This window comes from Mus musculus, chromosome 19 (genome assembly GCF_000001635.26).
Source record: "Mus musculus strain C57BL/6J chromosome 19, GRCm38.p6 C57BL/6J".
Taxonomy (NCBI): domain Eukaryota; kingdom Metazoa; phylum Chordata; class Mammalia; order Rodentia; family Muridae; genus Mus; species Mus musculus.
The window spans coordinates 47,312,374-47,325,017 of record NC_000085.6 but is presented as its reverse complement, the minus strand read 5'-3'; the positions used below and the strand labels follow the sequence as shown (position 1 = coordinate 47,325,017).

Genomic DNA, 12,644 nt, shown 5'->3' with positions numbered 1-12,644 from the left:
CTCATCTCAGCCTCTGATGCCCTGCTCATTTTTCTTACTTCATGGATATAGGAAACACCCAAGGGAACAATGTAAAGGGAGGATGGGCTTAATTTGGTGTCACGGATATCTGTCCATGATCAGTGTCATGAATCTGCAGCTCACGGTCCGACTGCTTCTCCGACTGTTCAGAGAGGCTGTGGAGCGGAGCTCTAGCTGCTGCCAGTGGCCCACCAGGAGCCAGCCTTGGAAAGTTAAAGGGCATAGTTTCAGCCCTGGCTTCCGGTTTCTTGGTCCACCATGATGCGAACAGCTTTTGTTTTTGTTTGTTTGTTTGTTTGTTTGTTTTTTGTTTTTTGAGACAGGGTTTCTCTGTATAGCTCTGGCTGTCCTGGAACTCACTTTGTAGACCAGGCTGGCCTCGAACTCAGAAATCCACCTGCCTCTGCCATGGCACCCGAGTGCTGGGATTAAAGGTGTGTGCCACCACTGCCCAGCTGTGAACAGCTTTTACTCACAGTGCTGCTGCCCTGAGTTTCCCCACTGTGACAGAGGAAAACCGTGGATACAAATGAAGTTTTAGGTTTTTTTTCTTCAGCTGTTTCTGCGGGGTCACAGTAAGGGGTCACATTAAGGCAAACGTAACAAATTCAGCCACATTGTTGTAGCCTGTGGGGAGCTAGAATATCCTGGCAGCAGGGTCCGTTGCTCACCTGCTGCAGCTCCCAAGAGTGAGAGAGAGAATGCAAGGGACACAGTGTATCAGTGGGCCCTGTAGCCGGTGACCCACTCCTTCCTTCCAGGTAGGTCCCACTTCTTTCCACCTCTCTCTCTCTCCATGAGGTCCAAGGCCTCAGGATCCAGTCACTTCCTCCAAGTTCATCAGCTAGTAACCAGACCTGTAATTCAGAAACAGGGGGGAGAGGTTTCATAGTCAAACACAATGCAGCCTTCAAAGCTATCTCCTTTTAGGGGCTTGGTTTTCTAGAAATTAAACCTGTGTTCAAATGATTCTTTTTTTTTTTTTTTTTTGTGGAAAGATGGTCTTTTTCCAGTACTCATTTAATTTCATGTGTTATGGCAAATACCAAGTTTCTGCCAGGAAAGTCTAGGACATCAGAGAACCACCGTAGAGATCAGTAGGTCTGAATGCTGTGGTTGGCAGGTGTTGAGTATTGAGGCCCAGAGAATTAAGCCCTGTGCCCAAGAGCTACCTCTCAGCAAGGCCAGGCACGCAGACTACCAACCTCATACCTTTCAGGCTGCATCCCCTTTCTGCAGGACTCTGGCTTCTTAGTCAGTAGAGGAGGGGGTGGGTAACGCAGCAGTTGGTTTGCGTTGGTCACAGCTGTTTCTTGGCTGTGCCTGCCTCTTGCCCCTGAGCCAACAGCAGCCCTGTCTGCCTGTTGGCCGGCGGGCTTGATTGTATGAGCCAGAGGCTCTCCTCTGTTCATCAGAATGAGGTGGAAGGGGTCCTTCCCACCCCAGGAGAGAGCTTGCCAGAGCCGGCTGGGTTTGCTCTTCACATCCAGGGATTGGATCCCTTTTTAAAAAGACAGGCGTGTTTCTAGTCCATTCCATTTTCCAAGACGGGGAAGAAAATGCCTGCTTTTGGAAGTTGAAGCAACATAGGTCTGAGCTCAGGTGGCTATCCTCTGGCCACATCTGGCCTACCTTGTGCTTCTGTGAATAAAACTATTGGAAGATAGCCCAGTCACTGTTTTTCCTAATCACCGGATTACTTATTTATTTAGTGTGTATGTGTGTTACACTGGAGATTGACCCTAGGTCCTCAAACATGCTAGGCAAACACTTTACCATGGAGCTACACACTCCCAGCCCTCTTTATATTTTGAGACAGAATCAAAGTGGCCCACGCAGGCTTTGAACTTCTGGTCTCCTGCCACCACCTCCCAAGTGCTGGGATTTGTGAGTTTTCACCGCGCCCAACCCGCTCTTCACTATAACGGTAGAGCTGAACGGGCTTCCCAGAATCCATCTGGCCCCAGCACCTAAGATAAGTCCCCCACCCCACCCTCACCCCCACCCACCACCCCTCCCGGCCCCTGGCCTAACAGAATAATTTTTCCTGGGCTGTTCGCACCCAGGCACAATGCCTTTCTGTGGCTCACTGGAAGAGATTTACCTTTCTCAAAATAATTCCTCATGAGGAACCCAAAGGGAAGCACAGAGGGAAACAGGAGCAATCTGTGGACTCGGGCAGCTCCCCACCCCAACCCCACTCTACTCTCAGCCCTTTTTGCCTGCAGCTACTTAGAGCCTTGGTGGTCTTCAGCATGTCTGTCCTGTCTCAGCTCCCTGAGGACAGTCCTGCCAGGTGCCAGGCTTGGCGAGAGGCTCTGGTCTCAGCCCCAGCTCTGTTCCTCTTGAATTCCAATGGACCCAACCTGAGGGCGATGGTGGGAAGTGTCTCAAACGAGATGCAGGGGTTTCTTGGTGGATATGTTGCCTATTGGTATCATTTAGTCATCCCAGTAGCCAAGAAGGCGATCATATTGCTTTACCCTGAATTTTACAAGTTCAAGAGTAGGCTCTGAGGGGCTGGAGTGTCGGCTCAGTGCTTAGGAGCACTGGCTGCTCTTCCGCAGGGTTTGGCTCCCAGCACCCTTCTGGTGGCTCGCAACCATCTGTAACTCCCATTTCAGGAGATCCCATATCTCTTCCGGCCTCCGCAGGCGCCAGGCATGCAAGTGATGCCCAAACATTTGCAAGCAAATCACTCCACACATAGAATCAAATAAAAATAAAGTTATGGAAAGAAACGTATTTTAGAAAGAAGCAATAGGTTCCAAAAGATTAAGGAATTTACATAAAGGGTGGAGCCTGGAGAGAGGTGGAGTCTGGAAGGGATGGGGCTTGGGTCTGTACCCAGGTCTCAGATTGCAGAGACCTCTCGAAACTCTCCACAAACGCACTCTTGGGTGTACAGTAAAAGTTGAAATATCTGCTTCCCAGTTCTGTGGGGGGAGGCAGATTTACTGAGCAGGCATAGTGGGCATCAGACTCTGGTTGCCCCATCGGTGCGCCTACAGAAGATGGGCGGTGTATTAGCTGTGTAGCCTTGTGTGAGCAACTTGATCTCTCTGCTTCAGTGTGTCTGCAAAACGGATGGATAACAGTACCTGTTGTGGGTTTGCCTTCAACAGTAACTGAATAGCCCTTATGTCACGTATACAGTGCAAAGCTGGGTAGACCACAGTGCTGGACCAATGTTGTCTGCTATTATCTTCTGTGAAGAGGTCTGGAGTCAGGCTCCCCCCAACCCCAGGGCCAGTGCTAGGCGGTCCTCCTAGGGAGAACATGCACACATGCAGCTCAGCATTAGCCTTGCGACTGTCTCCTGCAGCAGGGCTCTGCTCCAGGCATGGTTCCATTCTATCTCCTCCCCATCTGAGAAATGTCTCCCTAGCAGTGTGAGGCCAGAGGTGTGTGACAACCTCCTGAGTCTGTCACAGGACTAAATGGCCCATTATGGGCAGGTAGTGCCTGTGGTGGCCTCTGGTGTTCATGGTGACCTTTGAGTCTGTGTAGGTGCTTGCTGCGCCAGCCTGCAACCCGAGTTCCATCCCTGGAACACACGTAAAGTGGGAAGAGGGGACCAATTCACTAAAGTTGTCCCTGTAGCATGCACACCCAATGTGTACATGCATACACACGCATGCTATAAACATTAGAAACACATTAGAAATGTTCATCGCAGTGAACAGGTGAGGAGCTTTGTACGCCATCACAGATCATCACAGTGCTGGTGGTGTACTACTCCGTCCGAGCCCATGATGACAGGTCCCTCAGAGCAGTCCAGTTTTATCCTCATTCTTGGCAAGAGACAACATAACCGTGTTTCCCGGGTGAGGAAGCAGAGGCGGGGGGCAGGATACCCTTGTCTGAGCCTGGGATACAGTCCTCATCTGCTGACCACTAGCTCCTGGGTCCAGTGCGAAAGGCTCTTTATGACCATGGTTCTCAACCTGTGGGTTACGACCCCCCCCCCCCGCTATTTTGAATGAAATTTCCCAGGGGTTGCTTAAGACCAGCGGAAAACTCAGATATTTACATTACAGTTCATAACAGGAACAAAATTACAGTTATGAACCAGCAGCGAAAATATATTTAGGGTACGTGTGGGGTGGTCCCCACAGCACGAGGAACTGTATTAAAGGGTCGCAGCACCAGGGAGGTTGAGAAACACTGCTTTAGGGCAGTGTTTCCTCCCTTGGGTGCAGCTGTGGCAAGAGAGGAGCAAGACTCGAAGGCATAGTATATGTGGTATGTACTTGAAAACTACCCTGACATTTGAGGTCCCGGGTCTGGTCTGCTGAGCCTGCTGGCCTCTGACAATCCGTGGAGCCACCAGGCCCGATGGGACCAGCCTCCCACATGGCTACAGAGGCAGAGGGGCTGCCTTCTCCAGCCCACACTAAAGTCCAATCCCATTGCAGGGAGGGCCTGGGTCAGGAGTCTGCTTCAGAGGACCCTGTGTTTCTACAGACACCTCATTATCCCAGCCAGCCTCTGTAATCATACAGGCCCACGCCCAGCAGTCATCCCCAGCCAGGAAAACATTCCTCCCCCTCCCCCGCCTTCCGCCCAGGGCGCCCTGAACCTCCAGTGTCTGCAGCCACTGCTTCGGTGGCCCTCCTGCCTGCCTAACGGTTTTCTCTCCTGCTTCTCCTTGCTCTCTCTCGGGGACCTGGAAGTGTGGTTGTCCAGCTGGGCTGAGTCTCCCAAGAAGGACGTGACAGGTACTGTCTTGCGTGCATGCGTGTGAACATGTGTGTCCCAGCATGTGTGCCGAGGCGCTGGTGCCCACAGGCGTCCTTTAGGCATGCCTCCTTTCACCTGCATGTGGTGCTTTTCTACTCCCTGGGCCCCCTGCCTGCAGGGAGAGCCCTTTACCATCCTCAGATGAGCCATGGAGCCTGGTAGAGTGGTGACCAAGTATCACAGTGAGTGAATGGGTACTGGCCCAGTGCCTGTGGGTCTGAATCCCGGCTCAGCCCTGCCCTGCCTGTGCTGCCCTGCAGGGGTTGCACAACCTTCCCAAAGGCACATAATGTGTGTTGCTGTGCTAGGACGAGGGTGGGCTGCTGTCATCTTTGGCCTTATCACAGTGACCTTCCCAGGAGAATAGCCAGAGACAGCCATCTCTAACCTGAGGTACTCAGACCCTGATAACCAAAACCTACCTTCCAGAGATCTCTCTGGGGAGCAAGAGATCTGGAGTACAAAAGGGACCTTTCTGTGAGTGTGACGAGTTGGACTACAGCCCCCATTTCCCAGTAGTCCAGACCTTGGAATCGCCCCAAGGCCTCTAGCTGCCCAGTGAGGTGCCTAGGGACTTAGCCTGTATCTGGTCCATCTGGGTAGAGAGTCAGTTTAGCCTTGGCTATGGTGCTTGGAGTCCATGGTGGGAGAGGGGTGGCATTTCCACAAGGGTCTTCAACAGGAGCCTTCCCTTTGAAGAGCAAATATTCTGGCTGAAGGGGATGGGGAGGTATGGTAGATGGTTAGGGTAAGAAGGAGTCTTGGGCCAGTTGCTAGGTCAAAGCTCAAGCTCCCCCCCCCCCCAGGACTGCCTCCCACTGCTGGCTGCTGTTGGCATGGAAGCTGCTGAGCCTCCTGGAAGAGAGGCCAGGAGAGAAGGAAGGCAGTGGGGGTGGACCCCCTTCCCTCCTGGTTGTCCCATACTGTTCCCTATGACGCTGGCCTGGGCCTGAGCTAGTCACTGGGCTCCTGGCCCTCTTTCCCCTCTGATCACGCCAGTGAGCCAGAGCGCACTTGGCCCACAGCAATACATTCTATTCACCAGACGTATAGCTGGGAGGCCAGCAGGCCCAGTGCAGCCTGGGAGGAACCGGCCGTGAGGGACCGTTGGGTCTTGGGATGCCCAGGGTGGGGAGTGTTATGGAGAACCTGTGGTAGAGCTGCCATAAGGCCTGGCTTCCCGAGATGAGCCCAACTCTCTGGACCCAGAGGCAGCCCCCCCCCACCCCAGTCCCCACCCTAGAGTGCAGGGACAGCCAACTGAGTCCAAGGCTACAGTGTCCTAGCTTTGGTTTCTCTGCTGGAATGTTGGGGGAATTCTCTTAGACAGGAAACTCAGAGGTGACGGGCTAATGCCAGAGATCCCAATGGATAGGGGTCCTGGGTCTGCTTAGCCTGGCATCCAACCTGCAGTGGCTCGGGGTGGCTCTGAGCTGGCTCTCTGCAGCTGGTAGGCCCATGCCTGCCTGGAGGTGGGTCTAGGAGAGGCATATTGTGTTTAACCCTCTCCACCCTCTTGGTGCTGTACCTTTTTCCATGAGCTGCTTCTGGTAGCGAGGCTTTTAGTTCCTCCCAAGGCTCCCATAGCCTCTGCTCTCTGAACAGCTGTTTGTGCTTTACACAGGGGCTCTCGCCCCTGTAACTTCAGCGCCTTCACAGACCCTCTCCTGTTCCTGTTTACAGATGAGGACCCTAAACTCAGGAAGGGTAAAGTGTCCTCCCCAAGGTCACAGAGCAAGCAAGGGCAAGGCAGGACTGCACCCCAGAGCCTCTGACACTGATGCTAAGTTTGTGTTCGGGAATGTTGGGTGATGGCTGTGTCTGGGTCATGTCCTATGGCACCGGTATCAGAGGTGACTAGTCTGAAGCACATGGTCTGGTTGGAGAGCCATTCCCACCCAAGAGCCCGAGAGAGAAGGAGAGATGCTGTGTGCCTGGTGTGCTCAGGGAGCCTCCTAAGAGGCAGAGATGCTGAGGTAGGCTTGAGATGGGAAAGCATGTAGGGCGACGGTAGGGCCTACGGGAAAGGCTTAGGACGAATGCACATGGGGTCACCGTGGGCGCTCAGTTCATGTGCTGAATAATGGATGCTACGCGGAATGGTGGAGGAGTGTCAGAGGGCCAGGGGAGCACCAATCACAAGAAAGACTGGGTTTGAATTTGTCCCTTATTCTCTAAGTCATGAGGAGCCCATTGAGGGTGTGGAAGCCAGGAAGTGACTTGGCAAAGGTCTGCTGTAGAAACCTAAGTTGACAACAACCCCCCCCCCCAAATTTCTATTCAGATGGTAATCGGAGGAATACAGGTGTTGAGGCTGGGGTAGGGTAGAGACCCTTCGGTAGGCTGAGCCAAGGGCTCTAATAAAGCATAAGGACCCACCTCTTGTGCAAAGGCCCCTTCTAACACAGGAGAGGCAGTGCTCTCTAGAAGGGCCCACCCCTCTGAGCAGAGCCAAAACCTCATCTGAGCACAAGGGGCTCCCTCCCCCTCCATCAGGCAGACGCCTCCAGATCCCAATTTTCCAGGCCTTGCCTGCCTTGGAGGGGATCCAGGGCTGCTGCTACAGATGACATCACCGCCCACCACCAAGCCTTTTCTCATCTTAGTGCCCTCCACCGCTGCGCGCAGCAGCACCCCAAGAGGTAGATGCCTGAGCAAGGGGAGAGCTGGGAGCCTGTTGGCACTGGGGGTGAAGAGAGAGACCCACAGCTAGTGCAGCTGTCTCCCAAGAAGAGTGACAGCTTGCCTGCCCGTGCTGTGTGACCCTGGAGAAGGTTTTCTTCGCTTTACCTTCCTGAGTCCCAGAATGCTAGCCTAGCCATTAGAGGATCTAGCCAGTTTTCCAGGCAGACTGGATGAGGCCCGTGAGTGTGTAGATTTTTCCTCTGCTTTGAAATCTTGCCTCAAATTTTTCTTGGCTTGGATCAAAATGAGCTGATATCTGTCCCCTTGCTGGCACCTCTTCTTTGTCCTCACATCCCTGTCCGCCATCTGGCCTCGATCCCAGGGCTGCTTGTTCCTCATTGCCCCAGCTTCTTGTCCCTTTCCCCGCTTCCTGTTCAGTCACTTATTGTCCCCGTTTGGGATCTAAGGCCCTTCCTGCTTTACCCAGACGGACACATAGTCGCAGCATCTATCTGGAAGTACATCTGTTACACACTCAGTGTCTACCACTGATGGATGCCTGGGCTAGTCAACAGAGATAACAGCATGGATCTGTAAAAATCCCAAACTCCAGTGTTCACCTGGCGCCACCTGTGTGCCAGGTGTCTGAGGATGCAGGTGGGGCAGGGTCCTTCTTAGAGACTAAGAATCAGCGGCACCTGTAGGCCACGTGTGCCGCAGGAATTAAGAATGTGCTCGGTGGCATAGACTCGGGTACTGTCTGTCCCAGCTGAGGAGGCTGCTTCCTCTCGTGACATTCACGTTGCACACGTGCAACACGAGGCTGTGTGGAGCCTACTGTGGGAACTGTGCTGCAGTTGGGTGCTGAGTGTGGACTGACCCCAAGAGGCCCTGATGAGGACTTGCATGAGTGGTGCTGCCGGGACTTGGAGGCTCTCAACTGCTACAGAACTCCTGCCGCTGGCCCCCACGCCCCCATTTGGATCTTGTATTCTCCCTCATTTTTTCACACTTAAGGTCCTCTCGGTGTCTGGCTGCTTTTTAGTTGTGTTACACTTGCACTGACAAGCACTTATATCCCCTAGGGCACAGTCGAGAGGGTGACAGGGGGTGGCGCCTGTCAGCCCAATGCCCAGTCTATTGCTAGCTGGTGCAGAAGCTGCCAACTGTGTGTACAGAGGCGGGGCTGCCCTTCTGCCCAGCTGTTGGGTTGTGCTTCTGCCTGAAATACAATTCTGGCTTCGCAGGGGGCTGCCTGGGGCTTGCCTGTGTGCACTCATGGGGTACACCTCAGCTTCTGAGTCTCCAGAGGGTACGGCTGTGGCTGCAAAGCCCCACATCTGTGAGAGAAAAGTACCAGGCCCATGGGAGGCTCTCCCAGGAGAGCCTCTTTTGATCTCCTAGCATCTTCTGGCCACAGACCCTGAAAGACCCTTCTTCACAAAGGTCACAGAGGTCTAAACAGTGCCTCTCACTTTGGCTGCATATCTGAACCGTGGGACAAGATGGGCTATGCAAAGTGATTCACACTGAGGCCCCACCCATTAAAACTGGCTCTCTGAAGCCTGGGCATGAGAGTTTGGGGATTAAAGGCTCCTGTGACATGTCTAAGCAAAGGGTCATTGTGTCAGAAGGACAGTGTGTGTGTGTGTGTGTGTGTGTGTGTGTGTGTGTGTGTGTAAACAGACCAGAATTCTGTGATTAGAAGAGAGGCGGACTTGAACCTTCGGAAAGTCCATGAGTGTGTGTTTCGGCTGTCTCTATATGAGCTGTGGGAACTACATGTGCCTCTTCAGCTCCTCTCTGAGCCTCTCATTAATTTATGAGGTAAACGGGAAGAGAAGGGCCGTCTCGAGGTGGACTGAAGCCATACCTGCCTGGCATGTGAGTCAGACTCAGTCATGCAGAGGGAGGGGTGTGTCCGAGGGGTGAGGCACCACAAGAGACTGGAAACGCCAGGCCATTTGTATGGCCACACTAGTGGTGTTAAGCCCCAGCCTTCCTGAACATGGGTAGAGGTTTGCATTTGTTTTGGTTCTGAGACAGGTTTCTTGACTGGCAACCCGGGCTAATGTTGAACTCCTTCCTGATTCTCCTGCCTCAGCCACTACTGTGGGAATTACAGACTGACTGGCAACTATATGGTTGTAAGAAATGTACTAGGAATTCCCTCGGGGGTGGAGCGTCTGGGAAGGCTTCCTGAAAGAGGTGATTAGTCATTTTCTGGCTTGTGGATTTGTATAAGGCTAGCAGGGCATACTGTCTTTGGGAGTGTCCACAGTATCAGTTGAAGAGCAGGAAAGATGTGACGGCACATCCAGCCATATACCCTTTAAGCCGAGATGGCACCCAGCCTGTCCATTTGCCAGCTTGGTGCTTGTTTAATGAATGTCACACCAATACAGTGGCCAAACAGGACAAAGAACTGCCTTGCTCCTGGAAGCAGGACTCACAGGCCCTCTCTCTGATACACCCTGGCCTTTGACTCCAAGGCTTTTAAAACTTCCCAGCACTTAAAGACAAGGGGAACCGGGCAGCCTCTGCTGGCTGAGATGGCAGAGAGACCCAGGAAGGCTCCTCTGGAAAGCCTAAAGCTGCTATCTGCCTGGCCCCTGGAGAACCAGGAGGACAGGAATGGAGCCGAACTTGGGGAAAAGTTGGCGTGGGGAGGGAGGGGCGCTCGGCCCGCCAGCGCTGGCGCTGGGACTTTCTTCTTGGGTTTCAAGTAAATAGTCTGGGCCCTCCTCCCATCCCCTGCCTCCGCCCCCAGCTCCTCATTCGACGGGTCTCATGTGTTTCTATTTAAGGGTTGCGAGTAAGCCCTAGTGATTGGCGGCCTCAAAGCCTCTTGACTCTTTGCTGGACCTCGGCTGTGGAGTTCTCTCCCTCTCCCTCCTGAGGGGAGCCCCGCTCCTTTTCTCTCCGGGTTTACAGGCTTGGGGTAGAGGCAGCCAGCCTCCTGGACCTCCCAGCCCTCTCTCTTCTTTCTCGCCCCTGTGTTCTGGCCTCAGCCTTCATGGGCCGCCCACTGTGCTCCTGTGGTCCCGCTCTCACACCCCGGCCAGCCCAAGAGTCTGGAGAGATGGGAGGCCCCGGGCCTCTCAGCAGACTCCCCCATGCCGGCCTGTGACTAACGCTTCGCACGCAGCAGCAGGCTTTTCCCTCAATTTCCTTGGCTTCCGTCTCTGCCTGTCTCTGCCTCTCTCCACCCCCTTCTCCTCCCCCCCCCCCGGCCCCTGGCTCCCCATGTCCCCCGGTCCCCGCGGTGCAGCGGGCCGGTGTGGGGCCTTGCTATATGGCCTGTCCTTGGGGCCCGGCAAGCTGCGAGCCCTGGCTACGGGCTGCTCCGCGGTGCAGAGCTGGCGACCGAGCAGCCTCCCTCGAGGGCGATGGACAGAGGGCGCCCCGGCCGCGGGGCTACAGCCGGCCGCTGGCTCACCGCGTGCTTTCTGCCCTCGCCAGGTGCCGACACCAACGCCGAGCCCATGATCCTGGAACAGTACGTGGTGGTGTCCAACTATAAGAAACAAGAGAACTCGGAGCTGAGCCTCCAGGCCGGGGAGGTGGTAGATGTCATCGAGAAGAACGAAAGCGGTGAGTGCGTGTCCACTCCTGGTTCCAGCCTGGCTCCTGGGCCCGGCTGGGTTTTTGTTCCTCTCCTCCTCCCCCCACCTCTGCAGCTATACGTTATTTCCATCTGGCAGGGAGAGGGAGAGGGCCGAAGAGTCTGAAGTTCCCCTGTTGGTTTGGGCTGCAGGCCAGCAGTTTGCCTGGTGGTGGAAGAATGTCTCCCTGGCTCGAGGCTAATTAGCTGGCTTGTGCTAATGCAAGGCCAAGGTGGTATGGAAGCATCCCTCCCTCATTCAGGGACTGACCCCGTGCCATCTGAGGCCCAGAGATGGTAGCTTTAGCTCAGAGATGCCCAATGACAGCTTTCCCTGGTCGAGCTGTGTGTCTGCCAGCTAGGATCCAGGCAGGAGTGGGAGGACCCAGCCAGCTGGTGGAGAGGGCAGGCATGACATCACAATAGGTTCCAGAGTCCCCAGACCCCTAGCAAGATGTCTGAGGAAGGGCCAGGCCCTGTGGGAGGTTGGCTAGTGTCTGGCCAGTGAGTGGGTGGTGAGTTTGACCACCTCCTGCTGAGCTGGAAGCCACCAGGACTTGGGAAGAGGGCCCAGGCTCTGGATGAAGCCAGGTCCAGAAGGGGTCCTGCAGCAGGCCACTTTGTCATTAGGAGCTGACAGAGACCATGCCCATGGCTTGGCAGGATCTGCTAGCTCCAGGGTTTTTGCAGAATGGATCAAAATCCCTTGATGCCCTTGGCAAGAAAAGGCACACTCGGCAGATAGAGAAAAGTTAGTCTGTGCGTGTTGCAGGGAGAGTCAAAGGGTCCTTGAAACCACAGCATCCTCTGCTGCTTGCCCACAGCCTGCCCGGTGGGACTTAAAAGGAGTCAGGATCATTTTGGTTTCAGTTTGCTGGGGACAGGCCCTGTATATAGGTGTACCCCAGGAGTGGCACTTGTGGGCCCTTCAAGAGGGAGGCCTGTCTTTGTTCCCTTCTAATATTTTGAAAGGAGCACAATCCAAAGGGTCACTGTGTCCATTCTGTAGATAGAATGACTGAGGCACAGAGAGCTGAAGCGGAAACAAGTCTCCTGAGGTCAGAAACAGTCCTCTGAATGATAATGCCTCTGAGTAACTGCAGAGACCCTAAAGAAATCTCAGTGGACATCCTTTGGGGAGCACAGGGCTAGACTCCCCCTCCTGAGGCTGGTGTTGTCATTGTCCATATGAGAGTCAGGCTCTGTCCTTGTGCCTGGGTGGTTGGCAGTGACACTGCACACATGACAGAACGTGACCTGGTGTCAGATCTCGATTCCAAGTCAACATCACACTGGTTCCCTTCCTATGTAAGTTGACGGGTGGTCCTACCAGCCCCATCTCCCTGATCTCTAAGGAAACTGACATTGCTTTGGGGGTTGACTGTGTCCCGAGTCTCTGAGGCCTCCTGAGGGATCTCTCAGGACAGAAGGAAAGGCGTCAGGGGAGAGAAGGTCTGTTCACTTGGGAGGTTGCTCCTAGGAAGAGCTGGAGCTTGCTTTTGGATGCAAGGCCAGTTCCTTGGGGACTCTCCTGCTGCCACATGTGCCCTGTCACACCACCACTGCTGTGTGATGCTGAGTAGCAGAAGGCAGTGAGCCTTGGAGTCTTTGGGGTCAGTGAGCCATTGGCCAGGATGACAGAAGAGCCCTG

At 54.3% G+C, this 12,644-nt stretch overlaps 1 protein-coding gene across 3 annotated transcripts in view; it reads left to right on the top strand.

Moving 5' to 3' along the window:
• Sh3pxd2a (SH3 and PX domains 2A) overlaps positions 1–12,644 on the top strand; it is a 204,439-nt gene that overhangs the window by 139,595 nt on the left and 52,200 nt on the right. For 2 of the 3 annotated variants that reach the window (NM_001164717.1, NM_008018.4), the window contains exons 7-8: positions 4,698–4,742; positions 10,852–10,983. In NM_001164717.1, the coding sequence (NP_001158189.1) occupies positions 4,698–4,742; positions 10,852–10,983 (177 nt within the window). The remainder of the gene's footprint in view (positions 1–4,697; positions 4,743–10,851; positions 10,984–12,644) is intronic. The other variant, XM_006526669.4, reaches the window with a different exon arrangement.